An 18,820-nucleotide genomic window follows, 5' to 3' on the forward strand; every position below is an offset into this window, starting at 1 on the left:
ACAAAAGAGCTCAGTCTCCGAAAATATTCGAAATATTCCAAGTGGGGCTGGTGCCCCGAGTTGATTAATTTGTAAGAAAAATCTCTTCGGTTTTCTGCGATTTTCGTATGTATATGCTTGTACAGTTGGATGAAACTGGTTTGATTTCATCAATGCTGACGCTTTCTGCCAAGTCATCAAAATACTCAGTCAGCCGACCCAGTATCATTGCGGGGCTTGACGATTAGGTTTATCAACCGTTTTCATCTGGTTGATAATATCTTCCATCATTTTCTTTTTGGTTATTGTGGTTTTTTTTTCAAGTGTGCCAGGAAAAATCTCGCCTGGAATGAGAAAGAAATAAAATTGACATCGAGTCAAAACAAATCTTCTCAAAACAAAATGCAAACTTTCTTAAAAATGGAGTGATTATGAAGCAAATCTTGTGATATTTCAAGTTTCTACCTTTAGTATCAATTGCCTGATTATGACACCCTAACAGGATATGAAAAACTGTTCATATGGAATTATGAACAGTGAGGAAGTTGAGTATGTTTTGGAATGAAAATTATTACATCGAGATTTATCTTTATTCAATTATAATTTATATTAGTTGCTCCTTTCGACAAATTCCTCATCATTGACTAGATCATAAGAAAGGTTTCTTTGATCCTGCCTGTCCTTCCATATGTGTTTGAAAAGCTTGATGAATACTGGTTTGAGTTTCTGGATTTTTCCGCTCTCGGCAAGGTCATCAAAGTACTTATCGATTCGATCCAGAGTCATTTCGTGAGCACGAAGGTTGGGTTTGTCAATCGTCTTTACATGGTTCGTGATGTCTTTCATCATGTCTTCTTTAGTTGTTGAAAAATTTTCTTTCAAATACGATAGGAAAAATCTTACCTGAAATGTTTCATAACATACAGTCTGTCCGCAAGGTATGGAATATATTCGATATTTCCAAAATCAAGGGTCGTTTTACAAAAACCTGAAACACTTCGATTTTTAATTTTAATATTCTATATTTCACAACAGAATTTCATCATACAAGGAGATCCATATTAATGTAATGACGTCATCGATAATTTTTTAAATGCAACACCCTATATTTGGTGTCAGTTTTAGATAATCCATAACGAGCTGATTCCGAAAAGGTATGATACTTGGGGTCTAACGGACAGAATTTGAAAGATGTGCGCTTAGAAAATGAATTTTATTGATATCTAATAAAAGTATAAATTAATTGATTATTTTGTATTTTTTTCTAATGATTAATATAACAATGGGAAAGTAATCCAGTAATAAATACATAACTTTATTTCAAATGTTCGAACTGTAGTCCTTGCTGTATATGATAATAACCTGAACGTTGAATAAATTCTTGTTGAACCTTGTTCATGGTTTCTTGAGAAGTATTGTTTATTTCTGTTCGAATTATCTCTTTCAACTTTTGAATATTTGCTGGGTTTGTTTTATAAACAACATTCTTCAGATTACCACACATAAAGTAATTCAACGGATTCAAGTCTGGCGACCTCGCTGGCCATTCAATATGTCCACTTCTACCAATCCATCGGTTCGTAAACATTTGGTCGAGATACCTTCGAACATCTGCCGCATAATGTGAAGGCGCACCATCCTGTTGAAACCATAAACTTTCATCAAAACTACCAGGATGAATTCTACTGGGAAATAAATTAATTAAAGTAGATACAAGATATCCCCTTAAAAACTGAAGGTATGTTGGCCCGTCTAAAGTACCGTCGAAAAAGTGCGATAATCTTGTTTCTTATTATGCCAGCCCATACATATACCTTTTGCGGGTATTGTGTATGATGCTCACGCATCCAGTGGGTTTTTTTTTGGCCCAGTACCTACAATTCTGACGGTTGACCCCACCATTTAATATAAAAGTGGCTTCATCAGAAAAAAATATATTTTTTACGAGGAGACGGTCTCGATGACAGTTATCCATCATGGCTTCACAAAATTATATTCTTCTATATGGATCATTCTCGTTTAATTTAAATTAAATTCAATTTAAAGGGATGCCATTTTTCCAATTTTAATACTTTGTGTACAGTTGTTTTACTGACATCGAAATCACGACTAACCATACGAACAGAAGTGTGCACATCTATTTCAAAAGCAAGTAGAACATCTAGTTTTGTATCATCCTTTACAGAAGGACGACCTGATTTGCGTGCATTTTCAACTGTACCAGTTTCTCGAAATTTCTTTTCAACCTTACTTACTGCTGACTGCGTTATGCGTCTTTCTGGATATTTTTCATTGAATAAGTTACACACTTCCATCTGAGTTCGCGGTCTGTCTCCATAGCCAATCATCATAATTATTTCAATTCTTTGCTTTACACTTAAATTCATTACTTCTTTAAATTAATTCGAAGCAATACTACAGAAAATTCATGAATTAATACAACAACTACTCTCCTATTTAACAGTTACTGAACGTCAATCGAAATAATGACATTTCACAATAACAACAAAAACTAGCCGCCTAGTTTTTTGAAATTAATAAGAAATACTTGTTAGCACAGTTACTGTCAACTACAGCAAGGACTACAGTTCGAACATTCAAAATAGTCATGTATTTATTACTGGATTACTGTCCCATTGTTAAATTAATAATTAGAAAAAAGTAAAAAATAATTAATTAATTTCTACTTTTATTAGATATCAATAAAATTTATTTTCTAAGCGCACATCTTTCAAATTCTGTCCGTTAGACTCAAGTACCATAACTTTTCGGAATCAGCTTGTTACTGATTATCTAAAACTGATACCAAATACAGGGTGTTGCATTTAAAAAATTACCGATGACGTCATCACATTAATATGGATCACCCTGTATGATGAAATTTTGTTGTTAAATATAGAATATTAAAATTAAAAATCGACGTATTTCAGGTTTTTGTGAAACGACCTTTGATTTTGAATATATCGAATTTATTCCATACTTTGCGGACACACTGTATTTAATGTATTATTAATTCAGTCATGTCAGACATAAATTTCTTCAGTATGTGAATTCACAGGGTAAGTGATAAATGAATTCACAGAAAAACAAACTTCCAGAAACTCCACATAATGATAGAGTTCGTTTCGATAATCACACAATACCAAAGAACTTCAAGTGATTATTATCAACACGTACGAGACATTGAAAAATATTTTGAACTGAAATTCTTAACATTCACTTTTCTCAACGATCGTATCCAGTAATCTGTCAAAAAGTGACTTCTTTCCTAAATAATACCACAACGGACACTGGATTATATCCCATAGATATTTGTGAAAGTTTCCTCTCAAAGAAAATTTCTGCAGAGGCTTCGTCCAGCAAGACCTCTTGCAAATGATGTCCAGTTACAAAATGTACTATTTAGTTTGTCTGCGAGAGGATTACTTATGTTTCGTAATGAGTTATAATTTCACTCTGATGTTGGAGAATGAAAGAAATGAAGTGAATTTTAATTGGTTTATAAACGAATAAATAAAATATAACATGAAAACAAAGTGCAGCACATATAGTCCGGTCAATGTAGACATTCGAAGCTACCTAAATTCTCACCAAGCTGAAAATCAGTAAGATTATATAAAATACCTCCAAAAATAGAATTCAAAAAGTTCTCCATTTCTCCCCTGTATGGAAAAATTTTATTCAAGGTCAAAGGTAAAAAAATTAGTTTTTCGCGATTTTCAGCAAAACGGTAATTTTTATCATTAAAATACTTCAGACAAAAATTGTGGATCATGAAATTATCTACAAAAAATGTATCGATACTTTATTAGTGTTTAGGAACTTCAAATTATATTTTTGACGTTATTCAAGACCAATTTCGGAGCATGGTCCTCATCAGTGAAAGACATGTCAAATCATGAACCTTTTTATACTCGACTGGTTTCATTGATGCATATACGACACTTTCGTTTGAGCCTGGAGGTGTTTCAACTACAATGAAGTAGTAATAGTTTTGACACTGTTAACTGGTGAATGAAGCCCTAAGCCGAAAAAAAAGAGGCAACGAACAAAATAAACAACTGCAGCAGAATATCTCAGAATATTTCAAATATAATATCATTATTTTTTTTGGAAAAGCAACCTGAGAAATAACTCAAAAATACTTTCAAATAGTTTGAAAACTAGGTGGTTTGAAAAAATGAAGAAATCTGACGTCAGCAGGACTTTAACACGGGTTTACTTTACACTTACATATCCCGTATTTTACCAATTGTTAGTACATCAAAATCGTTAATGCAAATTAGTGCGGCTTGAAAGTAATTGAGTTTCAAATCATTCTAAGTTTGTTTTCAAGTGCTAAACTTTCCAAAATTTTTTTTTCCTTTTTCTATCTTTCAGTTGACTTCACGATACAAAAGTAGAAAAAAAAATAATTCAGGGTTGTTACTTCTGAACGGAGATAAACAATAAAAGTATCATAAACATTTTTCTTATTGAATTCAGTTAAATAAAATTACCTGAATTCCATAAAGAGGAAATCTGAAAATAGGAAATAACATTCCAGTTATTGCCATAGTTGGATGTTCTACATTTATAATGTCTTTGTATAAATACTTCACCCATTTATTATCTACTTCTATTCCACACGACGGAGATAAACATGGAAAATCAATTAGATAACCTAAAAAATATAACTGAATTACAAAACAATATTGAGAAAGTCAATAATTTGATCAGAAATGTCAGAAAAAATTTTGCCTGTACATAAATTAACTAAGTATTGAAAAAAAATTCAATTTGGAGGGGTATATTTTTAGGAGAGATTAGTTTGTTTTTGGAAAAAAGCTTGTGATTTTCCTAATTATTTATCATGAAGATGGAGTAGTGAAAACCAAACCAAAAAGATGTACCTGATCAGATAAATAAACCCAGCTTCTTAACGAAGCCGATTAGTTTGTATGGTGAATGGTCGTTCAGATCAGATGGTGATCGGCTCTACCGAACTCTAAAAACCTGATTTGGTCCCCAGTATGTACTCTGCTGTTTTATGATTTTCCAAACAGAGGCGACATGCATTGTCTTCCGACAGTCCGAGTCTCCGCATATGATAACTCAAATGACAGTGACCTGTAAGAAGGCCTGTTAGACATGATAGTTCATCCCTACTGTTGTCCAACAACTATTTGGTATCAAACTTTGCAAGAGAATCAGCTGTCTCATTGCCTTCCAGGCCAGTATGGCCACGATTCCAGACCAGAGACAATCTGTTAAGTCTTCCTATCGAGGAGAGTCGTTATTGGCAATTTGCTACTAATTTAGATTAATTTAGCTTTCAACGTCGCTTGATTGTCCGAGAATATTTTCATTGACTCGTGTATGAGGTTGGATTCTTCCAATCTCTCCGCGCACAATTCAATAGAGTACATTTCCGCTTGAAATACAGTCGCATAGATTCCTAGGCAGGTTGATATCTCTGTCCTGGGTCTGCGACTGAAAACACCTGCACCAGAACTGGAAGGAGTTTCAGAATCAGCAGTCCTCTCTACTCGAGAACAGTACTTCATAAAGCAGTTCGTAGTTGACTGGAGGCATAAAGTCAGAGGTCATTTCCAGAATGCTGTGACTTCCAGTATCAACCAACAGTCTGTTGCACTCTGCATTGAATTGGTTTGTGCAATTGGCAATTTGCGCAAGTCTATATGCAGTCCATCTAGCCTCTTTCTCCAGAAAAATGAGGAGAGGAGGTAGATCTAGAAGGATCTTCATGGCCGCTGATGGTGTAGTACTGATGGCACCACTGATGGCCAGACAAGCCTGTCTCTGTAAGCCAGAGAGCTTGTTGTGATATGTTTTTCAAATGAAGTTTGTGGAGATCAAATTGGAGGTATAGTTTTTGAAATTACTATGGATCTTCATCAAGTAACGGCCGAAACAATCAGAAAATATTTTCTAAGGGGACGTTCAAGGTGAGTTTTTTATCAAGGACAATGCCATATCGTTGTTATCGGAAACATTGAAATAACTAGTTGACAGATACATCATTGGGTTCAGATCTCTTCATCTGTATGAAATAACTCCATGTCAGATAACGGAATAGGTGAAATAATATTATAAGAATACGAAAGTTGATTCAGTGAATATTGAAGCACATTCGATTCAAGTCCTTGGAGAAATCGACGCGATAAGCTGCTGATGGATATACTTCATGCTCAGAGGAAGATTAGTATATATGTTACGGGTAGCAAGGGTTTTCCACAGAACACGGTTTGTTTCCACCACAACAACATATATTAGAACATAGGCTCTCATGACTTGGTCACGGTTAGAAAGAACACACTCTGGGCTCGTAGATCGTGCTTGAATGGAACTGGTGATATCAAACGTTCCGACTATTATGAAACTTTGTAACTTATATGTTACTACGTCTTCTGGACCATAATGAGCATAGAGTACTGGGCTATGCCGAAGATTCAGTTACAGAAATACAGAACATATGCAATAACATAATGAAGGAATGAACGCAGCATGTTCTGACCAAGGAAAGTTCTTAGTGAAGATTCATCTAGATCATGCTTAGCAGCAAGATAGGCGGACTAGAAGTTTGAGAGTCTAGAACCAACATCAAGAAAATATTAAAAGGGAGGAGAAGGTAGCATTGACGCTGGCCAGATATTGACCATATTGAAAAACATGAGGGCTGAAACCGGACATGACGGCAGAATGATAAGAATTACTGGTTTACCAACAGTACCATAACCACCTCTTTTGCCAATATTCATTCGTGAACCTAGCAAAAACATTTATGGAAGTTTATATCTGAAGAAACAAAAGGAAAATATCTATGAAGCTGAACGCGAAGTGAATATGATATGATATTTTCTGTAAAAAATCATAAGAGTAGGTAGATACCTGTACAAAATACCACTGCATCAATATCTTCTTCGGAACCGTCAGCAAAAAGAACACTAGTTTCCTTGAATTCCATTACTACTGGTTTTGTTACCACACCAGGAGGTAATTTGAATGACGAATCCAATGGACTTCTGTGAGATAATATCACCTATAAACATTTTTTAAATATGATAATATTTTTGAAATATATCGTTGATATTTGGGTAAGAAGCTTCATGAAGTCTTTTTTGTGGAATGATTTATTATAAAAAGAAAAAATTGTTTTTCAAGAGAACTCATTATGCATCATGAGAAATCTTGCGTTCTCGAAGAATTAACTATCTTTGTTCTGCAGAATGAATATTTGAATAAATGTGTGACTGAAATTTGTTGAAACTCTTTTTTTGATGTTTGAAAGTCGCTAAATCTAGTGACTAGTGACCCAGTTCATATCAAGTTGAGTAGAAGTGAAATGACTGTGAAACGAAGCTTGATCAATTTGTCAAAGAATTATTATTGTCAGTGAAAAAATATCTCCCAGCTTCTGGAATTATAACAAACTTTTTCTGCTACGTTAGCCACGAATTTCGTAACGTCTTTTCCAGATGATCCAGAACCGATAACCAAAGCTCTCTTGTTTTTATAAGAATCAGGTTTTCTATAATCGTGACTATGTATAATAGATCCATTGAAATTATCTTTTCCAGGAATGTGGGGAATGGAAAGCGAAGAAACATTTCCAATGCACACGAATACAGCATCGAATTCTCTTTGCTCTTTCTCTTGAGTTTTGAGTTCCTTTATTTCCAAGCTCCATTTTCCATTCGGAAGATAGCTCACTCTTTCGACATAATTGAGAAACTGAAAAACATTGAGAAGATCACAGAATATTATTTTATGACAAAACCCTATTGATACCGAACGGTGAATATCCGAACTCGCTATGACCTTGGAAAAAAAGGAACGTTCTTAGTGAATCCTTGTTTCCAGGAAAGCCAATTCGAAATTTTTACTTTCTTTGGTATGAATCTCAAAATAATAAACCTGATGAACTCAAAAACTATCGAATGGATTTTCATACGTGTTTACTAAGAGGGGGAGTGATTCAAGGTGTGAAATTTATCATTGTCTTTTGTGAATTCGAGAAAATATGACGATGTTATCCTTAATATAATGGGGGGAAGGAGCTACTTTGCAAGCTTTCACGAAAAACAACGCTGCCTGAGCCCTTCCTCAATGAATCACTATATATTCGTTTTCTTTTATAGGTCTACAAGAATATTCACTATGGCATATGCAAATCTTTCAAAGGTAGCTTGCTGTATCCATTTCAAAATTTGAAATAATCATTTCCATTTTTATTTCATTTGGTTGTATTTTTTTTTTAAATATTTACTACTCAAGCTTTCAATTACCTTGAAATCATGAATGGACTGATCTGTTACTTGATGAAAATTAGTAACATCCATGAAATGGCTTAATGCACCTCAACGGTAGCAAAAGCCATCATCATAGAGAGAGAGAGAACATCCATGAAAATAATTACACAATTTTCACAAACATTTTAATTTCTAGACGCTTTTCGCTAACGGTAGGAGAAGCGAAACGCTTCTAGAAATTAAAATGTGAAATTTATGTAGTTATTGTCAAGGTTGGAATTACCTTGATATGAGGTAGTAAGTTGAATGTTGTTGCAAAATCATTCATATATTGCATAACCTCTGGATAAGATATGTAAGAATGCTTCGGCTTTTTGTATGGAAAATCTTCATACTGCATAAGTTCCTTCGGCAAATTTGTCCTGAAAATATAATTTTCAAGTATCCATTACTTTTACTGAAAATCAAGTGGTGTATTTTTAGGATGGAATCAGAATATTTCACTTTGATAAGGTGAAGTCCTCAAATACATCAGCTCTTTCATTAATTTATCATATCATTTACCAGTTGTTCATATATCTACTCCAGTTCGAATGATATTTTTGTCATACAGTAAAGTAAAAATTTTTTTTTCAATTTGGTTGATCGTGAAAGTTACCTCAAATATACCATGAAACCGATATTTCGTCAATATTTAATGAAAAACTGGTTTAATTTTTTTTTAAACTGGTCTGTTCAAGTACTAGGTTGCCATACGGTTCGAACAAGTTTCTAGAGCTGCCTCATAGGCTTTTCAGTATATGGTGGTGTCCCTAATGTTGAGACTATCACTTCCCTTCGACTTGTGTTTTTGAAAGTGGGTTTGGTTAAGATGAGCTTTTGTCGGCCTACTTGAAAGGGCATCACTAACTTTTTCACGCATTTTTCGCCCCTATTCTATGTTATTGTTTAATTCATGGATTTTAGGTTTCTTATTGACAATAAAACATTTACTAAGAAGAGCATTCCACTCATATCAAAACAATTCTTCAAAGACATTACCAAGGATCCTGGACACAAATATATCTATAACTTGCAAGTGTTTGAAAACACTGTAAGGAAGTTTGAATGCTACAATCAATTTTTGAAACCATTTAAAAGTAAGTATAACTAAGATCTCATCCATAGCTAATTAGCTCATAAAACACGATTCTTACTGTGTAATAGGTTGTCTTCTACTACTATATCATTCACAGTCGGAGAAGTCGCTCGAAAATACCTGATCAATAATTAAATTCTCACGAGTATGGGGAAAAAAGTTGTTCACATTCATTGAACACTTGCATGGATACCGGATTAGGTATTCTGAGATGTCCCTGGTGTCCAGAGGCTATACATTCCAGTCATGAAAATCCATAACAAACCCAACACTTTGTGAAATTTTCACTGAAAAGTTCACAAAACCGCAACAGGTGTTTCACTATATAATAACTTCCCCAGGCGCGAAATACCTGTTTTCATTTTGTTAACTATTCAGTAAGGATTTCACAATGAAGTGTTATTTGTAAAACGAACGTCGTCAGTTTGTCAAATCAATTTTTTTTCTCATATTTCAGATGTTTTGATAGTTATTCTGATAGGTATTTCGAGTAGGAAAATTCAATTGAAATTTATGAAAATCGGGCCAGAGGCGTTGATAAGTGTAAAATTGTGTAACTAATAGGAATTTGCGACTTTGTTTCTATAATGATATAACAATTATTCATTCTCGCAAAATCTCTCCACTTTTATACAGGATGGTGATTAAACATGCGGCAAAAAATTAAGGGACTATTCCTTGGACTATTCTAAGGATATGTTGTCCTTTGACATTCAATTTGCTGGGTAACACGCAATCAGAAATGATCCTGGTGTTTTTGAGAGGGTTAGGGAGTCGATGAGAAGATTGGATTCTTGCATCGAGCGGGGGATATTCATTTCCTACAGTTCTTGAAGATTAAGAAACATTACATGTAATTTTTGGCAATAAATTGTTATTGTCGAAATTCTTTTACGCTCCGTATCATCGAAACAAAGCGCCCTATCAAAAATCATCAAAGGACAAAATATCCTCAGATTAGTCCAAGGAATAGTCTCTTGAATTTTTGCCACATGTTTAATAAACACGCAGTATATTAGAATCAAATTTAATGGCGTAATATTTTTTTCAAAAATGTTCTGTCAATTCATGTCTTTACAAAAATATTAATTTTCTGTAGTTTTCTGATTCAAAAAAAATCATTGAAAAATGTACATAATATTTCAAAAACTATTGAAGAACAGTTTAGTTGATATAATTGAAATTCCTGTTAGCACTGCATATGTGGGCATTGAATCATGGTGTATTAATATTGAAACTAAAATCAATTACTTCAAGCCTTGATACATGGAAGACTGGATTTGCAATCCATACTCGTCCTTGCCTGTTTTGTCAGTATAGTTCCAGATCCCTCCGATATTTTCAGTTTTCTCGAATGCTTCGCAAGTATGCCCATCTTTCAGGCTCAGTCTTAATGCTTCAAGACCGGCAGGTCCTGCTCCGATTATGCCTATTTTCATTTCTATAAAAAGCAACAGCTATTAGTTATGCACCTGGTGTCACCATTTTCTGTAAGAGTTATATTTTTATTATTATTGTTGTTATTTTGACTTCAGTGGTATTCATTATAAATATGATGATTTCTAGAGATAAGAACGAAACAATTGTTGCAAACGGATCTTTCATTAAGGATAAAACAATTCTAAGCAAATTGTAGATATAAAATCAATTCCAGCAAAAAACAGTTGAATCAATATAACTCCATTGTGAAAAATCGCCATTTCCCTAAAATATGGAAATTATCAAAAGTTTGCCCTGTATTCAAGTCTGGAAAGGTAACAAATGTTGGAAATTACAGGCCAATTACATTAATATCAGTTTTTTCCAAATTTCTGGAAATTATATCATCAGATATGATTTATAACCATGCCCGTTCTTCACTGTCAATTTTTCAACATGGCTTCATCAAGGCTCCAGAAGTACTGCAACTAATATTTGTGTTTTAACTCAATTTGTCTCTGAAGTACTTGATAATGAGCGTCAAGTTGACGTCATCTACACGGACTTCAGCAAGGTGTTTGACAGAGTACCTATCACATTAATAGCTGCTAAAGAAACTGTCCAATTTTGGCATATCATCTAATACTCAGTTGCTCCTGAAATTATATTTATCCGACCGACGCGACGTAGTTATGTTAAATGTGATGATATAAAATCCTCTTGCTTTGGAGCGAATTCGAGTGTCCCACAAGGGTCTAATCTTGGAACGTTATTATTCATACTATTTATAAGTGGCATAGCCCATGACATCACTTCTCATCAATTACTATCTGCAGATGACATGGAAATATATCGTGAAATCCAAGATGAGGTAGACTGTTTCACATTGCAGGAGGACTTAAATTCTTTGACTTGGTGTATTCGTAATAAATTGTACTTAAACACAAATAAATGTAAAATAATTACATTCATACGTAAAATCCCACCGGTAAAATTCAACTATGTACTAAGTGTATTTCATCAGTTCGGACTTCCATTGTCTAATATAATATAAATTGATTTGATAACCCTGAAAAAAATCAAAAAGATTAACCGAAAATAACAATTTTATGAAACAAAAAACTGAAATTACAAATAAATTACATAGAACAACAACAACCGAGTGCTTTCACCTATCCCCTATTCTCTCTTTGGTTTTGGCAGGAGATGAACGTTTGGCGGGAGTTGGTCGTTTTCGCTTGATTAGAGGTTTCCATATGTTACGTATCTCTACGCTAGCTTGACTTAATGCGTTGTTGGACAACATATACGTGGCTTCTATGAATTTTCTCCTAAACCAGTATTCTTATTCGTGGATAATTTCAGCTTGAGCCCACTTGATGTTGTGTTGATGAGTCCAAACATGCTCTGCTATTCCGGATTTGCTGGTTTCTCCTCGCTGTGTGTGTTTCTTGTGCTCAGCAATGCGAACTTTCAGAGGCCTCTTAGTTTCACCGATGTATGATTCTCCGCACTCGCAGGGTTTCCGGTAAATGCAATTCTTGGAATCGCAGTCTGCGTTTGGTGGCCTGGTTTTCGTGAGGCTGCTACGAATAGTATTCCCAGATCTGAAGCAAGTCCTGATGTTACACTTGGACCCAATCCGTCTTATCCTTTCCTATAATCCGGAGAAGGAAATCCACAACGAATTGCCTTTCTTATACGTATTGGTGAAGAGGGCCGACACTAAATGGGGAACATCTGTATATCGAAAGCCTACTCACACAGGACAGTATCTGAACCAGAAATCCAACCACTATCAATCGACTAAGAGAGGAATCATCAAGACTCTACTGGACCGTGCTTTTGGGCTCTGAAATACAAAGGAAGGTCTCGAAGAGGAACTAGGCATCATCAAAAATGACCTTCAACGGAATGGTTACTCCAAAGTGATGGTAGAACAGGCCTTAGTTAGAAGACAGCAAAAACTCCACAAGAAAGAGAAGCCGCCACAACCAGTACTTGTACTTCCCTATATCAGAGGAAGTACAATAATTGCATTTACCGGATACCCTGCGAGTGCGGAAAATTATACATCGGTGAAACTAAGAGGCCTTTGAAAGTTCGCATTGCTGAGCACAAGAAACACACACAGCGAGGAGAAACCAGCAGCAGAGCATGTTTGGACTCATCAACACATCAAGTGGGCTCAAGTTGAAATCATCCACAAAGAGGAACACTGGTTTAGGAGAAAATTCAAAGGGGCCGCGTATATGTTGTCCAACAACGCATTTAGTCAAGTTAGCGTAGAGATACGTAACATATGGAAATCTCTAATCAAGCGAAAAACGACCAACTCCCGCCAAACGTTCATCTCCTGCCAAAACCAAAGAAGGAAGAGGGGATACGTGAAAGCACTCGAATGACCTATAAATAGTCAGATCTCGGAGGAATAAGTCCAGTTATCACCCGAAGACGATTGTGGATATTAACAATCGAAACGTTGTGACATAACTTGGTTTGAAATCTTTTAATTTTTATTTTTCTTTTTTTTTGGTAATAATATTCTTAATTTTTTAAAAATATTTCAGCTTTAATTAATATTTCAATTTTTATTTGTTTGGTTGTTGTTGTATGTAATTTATTTGTAATTTGTTTGATGAAATTGTTATTTTTGGTTAATCTTTTTGATTTTTGTCAGGGTTATCAAATTAATTCATATTGTATTAGACAATGGAAGTCCAACTTCAATGAGACGCACTGTTCAGAATCTTTGGTTCCGGAGTTTTATCCCAACACCAAACCGTTATTTTAACACCTCGACACGTGTTTCGATTACCAAGTTACCATCTTCAAGAGGAAAATCAAACTGAAGTTAATTCAAACTAACTGAAGTCAGTTTGATCTTCCTCTTGAAGATGATCACTTGGTGATCGAAACACGTGTCGAGATGTTAAAATAACGGTTTGGTGTCGGAAAAACCCCAGTAATATTCAATGAGAAGTTTTGGTTTCTTGATACGCAACGGAATTTAAGACCTTTCATTTTTTGAAAACCACTTAACACTTATCAGGAGTAAATTAGAGTACTGCAGTGTCGTTTGGAATCCGTCCCATATGAAACATATATCTAGTTCAGAAAATTTTCAAAACACTTTTTGAAATATGCATATTTCAAAAAACATGGTGCTTATTCCGAGAGAGGTTATGATGATATCTCCGAAAAAATTCAGGTAGAGCCGAGATAAGTGTTTTGCATATAAAATAATACATGGACAAATACATTGCTCGCCTCTATTGTCTCAAATGCTATTCAGTGTACTTCGTATTTCATGTAGAATCTGTGACACATTTCATATCCCCGTTTCAAATACACTGCATGATTTTCATTTTCCCATAACTGCTATAGAAGTGTTAATAATGTTTCCAGTGTAGATATATTTTTTCTAACGTTCCAACAATTCAAAAAACAGATTCTCTGTTTCATTCAAAATTGATTTTACTATATGTATAATTGATCATAATTCTAATTGTATGTGTATGTGTGCACTATTAATAATGGCCGGTCTGTATTCATAATGCCCGACTCAGTTGGGCAATGTAATTAAAACAGCATGGGCAAAGTAATAAAAAAGGTGAACTGTAATTTGTTAATAAAATGAAAAAAAAGTTACAAAATGTTCATGAAAAGTTAACAGAAAATAAACTATTGAGCATAGTAGTTAAAAAATAAATAGTTGAAAATGTAATAACATCAATAGTTCCCTACTTTTATTTTGCTAAAAATATAACTTAAGAACAATAGTTCAAAAATTAGTAAACTGAGAAAAATCAACAGAAATATCTAATAATTAAGGACCGCGCAAGAAAGTTATTGAGTTTAGAATTATTCATTCTTGCAAGATGAGCGTTTGTGACATTTGGAATTGCAAAGAATATTTGATTTCTTGCATTTACAACGTTTTGAATTACAGTGACCACTACAGTTACAATGCTGGAAGCCTTTGTCCATCAAAATGAGAGTCTTTTCGAGCACATTCTCGAAGAGTAATACCAACTTTTGGAACATCGTCGATCAAAATGAACTTTTCTTTACACACAGTAAACTCATTTCTGGAGTACAGTCGGTTCAAAATACCGTGTTTAGTTCCAAGTTTGTAAAGTTTTTCTTTTTCGACAGATATATTAATAGTATATTACGAGTATCCGTCTTGGCTCGGTCTAAATCCGGTATCCTTACGCGAAGGCTTTGGCCTATTTCTGCAATAGAAAATTTTGCATTTTTTCGGCTTGCTTATCAGGTGATTCTCAAGCAGCTTTACGAGCCTTCCTAATTTCATTTGATTTTGCGTTGAGTAAAGATGCAGCGTTTTTATTATCAGAATTTTCCTTTCCATTGCTCATATTGGCTGAAGGATCGGCTGCTCGCGGGTTTTCATTTATTATGTCCACATTCACAGTGGGTTGCTGATTTTCTGGTAGACTATCGGCAGAATGTTGATCCAGTTCAGAAGGCTGTTGATCGTCTGGTCGAGGGTTTTCATTTATTATGTCCACAGTAGGTTGCTGATTTTCTGGTTGAATATCGTCAGATTGTTTTTCCAGTTTGGAACGGGGTTCAGGTTCAATCTTAACAGAAATAGAGACAGTAACACCGGCTGAGTTTTCATCTATGTTATCGCTGTCTTCGTTTACGGCATCATCCGCTCTGTCCATAATAACGTTTTGACCTTCACCGGAATCACCATTTTTTAACATTGCCCCAAAGTTATCATCACTTACAATCTCCGTTAAACCGTCAAATTATGATTGCAAGACTGATTTTACACCTACTTCGAAATTGGAAATGACTAGGTTTGCCGTGTACCAGTCCATTTCAGTGCCCGGCTGCAAGTAGAGAATTATTCATACTGCCCGGTCCAAGTGATAAATTCAAGCTTTCTCAAACACTGACTTATTACATGTTCCACGGGCCGTCGGGAATTATTGATAATGGCCGGTCCTTATTAATAATGCCCAGTTAATCACGTTGCCCGTAACATATACATCTGTAATGGACTTTCGGGTCTGCTGTATGTATTGAATGAATAAACAAATGAATATTGATATATAAGAAGGTTGAAGGTCGATAAATAATCTGAAATTATTTGGAGTATATCAAAAGTTCAGACAAGTGTTAGATTTATGTTAACCATAAGGCACTATGACCTATGACAAGCCGAATCATTTCTATACAAATCAGTATCAAGATTTTCTTTGAACAAAGATCTTAATTTTTAAGAATTTTTTTAAAGTTGAAAAAATTAATTTCTTGATATAAAAAACAACCAAATTCGGGCCACTTTCGAAAGAAAAGAACGTTAAGCTCCAGACATCTCGTGACAAAAAGTAAGAAATATGAGAAAAAGATACTTTCCTGTTAGTTTACAGATATCAAAATAGTCACAGAAGTAAAGGGAAGGCATTTTAAAATAACTTATTACCCAACGAAGTAGTACTAAAACAGTATGAGAAACAAAATTTAAAAATGTTATCGAACTATTCATGAGCGTTACATGATTATTGAATTAATTAGTCGAGCAATCTCCCGTGTTCAATTCGAATGGCATAAAAACTAAATAGTTATCAAACGTCGGCAGTTTCTTTGTATGGCATGGGCATTATTCATAAACCTACACGGATTTTTTCATCAGTAGTGAATAGTAATGATATTAGTCATATATATAGACTATATCTTTATATCTGATGTTGTTATATTATGGATATGTTTATAGAAGCAATCCAATACAATTTTTATGAATAGCTCAAATATTGTTCAGTCACATAAATAGACGAACAGACAGACATACAATAAGATTTTGAAAAACAACTTCGATTCTGAAAACTATTCAGTTTAGAATATGAAATAGTCTCACAGTATTCTGCATTATTCGTAGTTTAAGCTACTGCTACTGAATAAGAGATGGCGAAACTAATTCCTTCAATCCATTAGTCTTTGTATATGACTATTCCATACAAAGCTTTAGTTACAAAAGAAAAAAATTCATTTTGTTTGGAGTGTGATACAAACATTACATTTATAAAAACACAAGTTGTTTCAAGATCTCATAAAAAGTTACGATAAAATAATTAATGAAACATAAGGATTCATAAGTTTTAGGAAAACCATATAAAACGTAAGCTATTTTGCGTCTGTATTTTTGACATATGAAATATTGAAAATATGTCCACGGTCGGTCGATAGCCGGTCGATTCGACGTGGGTGCTTTGTTCACCCACTGGAACTGACCACCATGTTGGTCGGTGGTTCAAGCCCTAGGCTGAACGATCGATTTTCATTTGCTATCGTCCAACTCGTGTTAGGAATCACACGTAAAAAAGGTAAGAACTCGTTAATCCCTAGCTCGCACAAGTTTCGACTTCTGAGGGTTGTCGTTCGTAGGAGTGCGACAACTGGTTACCGGAAAAACTGATTTTAAACAGATATACCGTCAGCTCATATGGTAAATAGGTGAATTTAAGAAAATAAATATTTCCAAATAAAATCACGAAATATTCATCTCCCCTAACTACCTACACCGTAGGTCCTGGTGAATGCCTGCCGGAAACAACTACTTCCCCGGCTAATACCACAATTGAAATATATACGATAGACATTTAAGCAAGATATCTCTCAGAGGTAAGTCTCGCAGATGTTTCTCGTTTATCTGTCAGCAGGACAACGCTGAAATCAATAGAGTAGATCACCCACAGAACTTTCTATGTTTTTACCACTTTTATTTTTAACTAACGTTACTACATTAATGTATACAATAAAAGTGGTAAAAAACACAGAAAGTTTCAATTCTCTTTTCTTCATTTCTTATACGTATTTATCTCTCCTCGATACAGTTTTCAGACAAAAAACATGGGTAAATGAATTCATTTTCTTTGAATCTTCATTCCTACAGAACTTTCATTATTCTTTTTTCTCAAATTTTCTAATCGTTCCTGAAATATCATTGTTGTTTATTGAAAATTAAACCAGATCTAGCATAGACAGTACGAGTAGGTATCTAAGTAAACTGTTTATGCAGTTGATTTGCAGTTTTTTTTATGGAATTATCCATACTCACTGAAAAAATGTTGTAACCGAACGCTTCACTGGTAGATCGACGACACACTGAAGAAAATTGGTGCCGAAAATTTCGAATCACAGACAAATAGATTGGTTATTGGACTTTTATCTGAAGTTTCCATTTTGACCACAACATGTGTGTCAAAACATCATGTGCATATCATCACAATTGTACTTTGATGAAACCACTGGTATTTTATTTGTCAACTATAATAAACATTTATTATCACCCACAGTTAAGCGATTAAAATTTACTTATCAGAAATAAACACAATTTTTAGAAAAAATAAATATTTTAAAGATTGAATTTTTTTAATCTTCCGAAGTTATTTATTCGAATTGAAAACGCATTGAATCCAGTAAAACAATGCTATGCAAAAAGTTAACATAAACTTGTAACATGTAGGTACCATAAAAGTTTATCGAAATATTCTTCGGTTGGAACTTTAAGGTTACTTATGCAATTGACAATATCATAGTTCTCTTTCAGAATAAATTAATCAATAATGTAATTTTGAAGTCTGTACTGAAAAACAAAAAATATATTCGGTAATTACCTAGTCACAAGCCTACTGGTCAGCTGTTTCACCCATGAATCAACTATATCTATTCTGAATATAGAGTTGACACCTGTTCTGAGAAATGACTGAGGGGATTTGTGAGATATGCTCTGAGAGAGTACGTCAATTGGGTGAACTAATTTGTGGTAAACGTCGCTCCTTCAAAAGTGAGACCTCGTTAATCATTCGCTTTCACAAGTCTCGCGGAAACGGATGTTCTGTATCTGTATCTGTATCGGTAGAGTAGGGAGGGTGAGTGTGGGTCCACAGCACTTAGGCCACATGTGACCCATTGTACATCCTCCCGAGGAGTTGTCCTCCTAGGTCATCCTGTCCTTTCCAGGAAGGTGGACAGGTCACTAGGCGACATCTCCTTT

General features: G+C 34.5%; 1 protein-coding gene across 3 annotated transcripts; it reads right to left on the reverse strand.

Annotated features, from left to right (window-relative positions):
• Positions 1–555: 555 nt before the first annotated feature.
• LOC111516121 (senecionine N-oxygenase-like) lies at positions 556–18,030 on the reverse strand. Of its 3 annotated transcripts, none has more exons than XM_074181016.1 (7): positions 17,882–18,030; positions 10,621–10,810; positions 8,515–8,653; positions 7,414–7,713; positions 6,871–7,021; positions 4,479–4,642; positions 556–882 (listed from the first exon to the last, which is right to left on the reverse strand). In XM_074181016.1, exons 2-7 carry the CDS (start codon positions 10,806–10,808, stop codon positions 589–591), a joined length of 1,236 nt encoding a protein of 411 aa, XP_074037117.1. In that variant the 5' UTR covers positions 10,809–10,810; positions 17,882–18,030; the 3' UTR covers positions 556–588. The 3 variants fall into 3 exon arrangements, with proteins under 3 accessions (XP_074037117.1, XP_074037118.1, XP_074037119.1); XM_074181017.1 differs by having other exon boundaries at positions 10,621–10,857; positions 17,882–18,007; XM_074181018.1 differs by having other exon boundaries at positions 850–967.
• Between the last annotated feature and the right edge of the window lie 790 nt (positions 18,031–18,820).

This window comes from Leptinotarsa decemlineata, unplaced genomic scaffold, assembly GCF_025532065.1.
Source record: "Leptinotarsa decemlineata unplaced genomic scaffold, Ldec_3_MD MMD2_tig00026307_RagTag_RagTag, whole genome shotgun sequence".
NCBI lineage: Eukaryota > Metazoa > Arthropoda > Insecta > Coleoptera > Chrysomelidae > Leptinotarsa > Leptinotarsa decemlineata.

Coding starts and splice junctions, on each gene's coding strand:
- LOC111516121 (XM_074181016.1), bottom strand. CDS start 10,808: ATGAAAATAGGCATAATCGGAGCAGGACCTGCCGGTCTTGAAGCATTA. Junction 7,714..8,514: donor ACTTACTACCTCATATCAAG/GTAATTCCAACC, acceptor AATGTTTTTCAG/TTTCTCAATTATGTCGAAAG. Junction 7,022..7,413: donor TGGCTAACGTAGCAGAAAAA/GTTTGTTATAAT, acceptor AAATGTTTATAG/GTGATATTATCTCACAGAAG.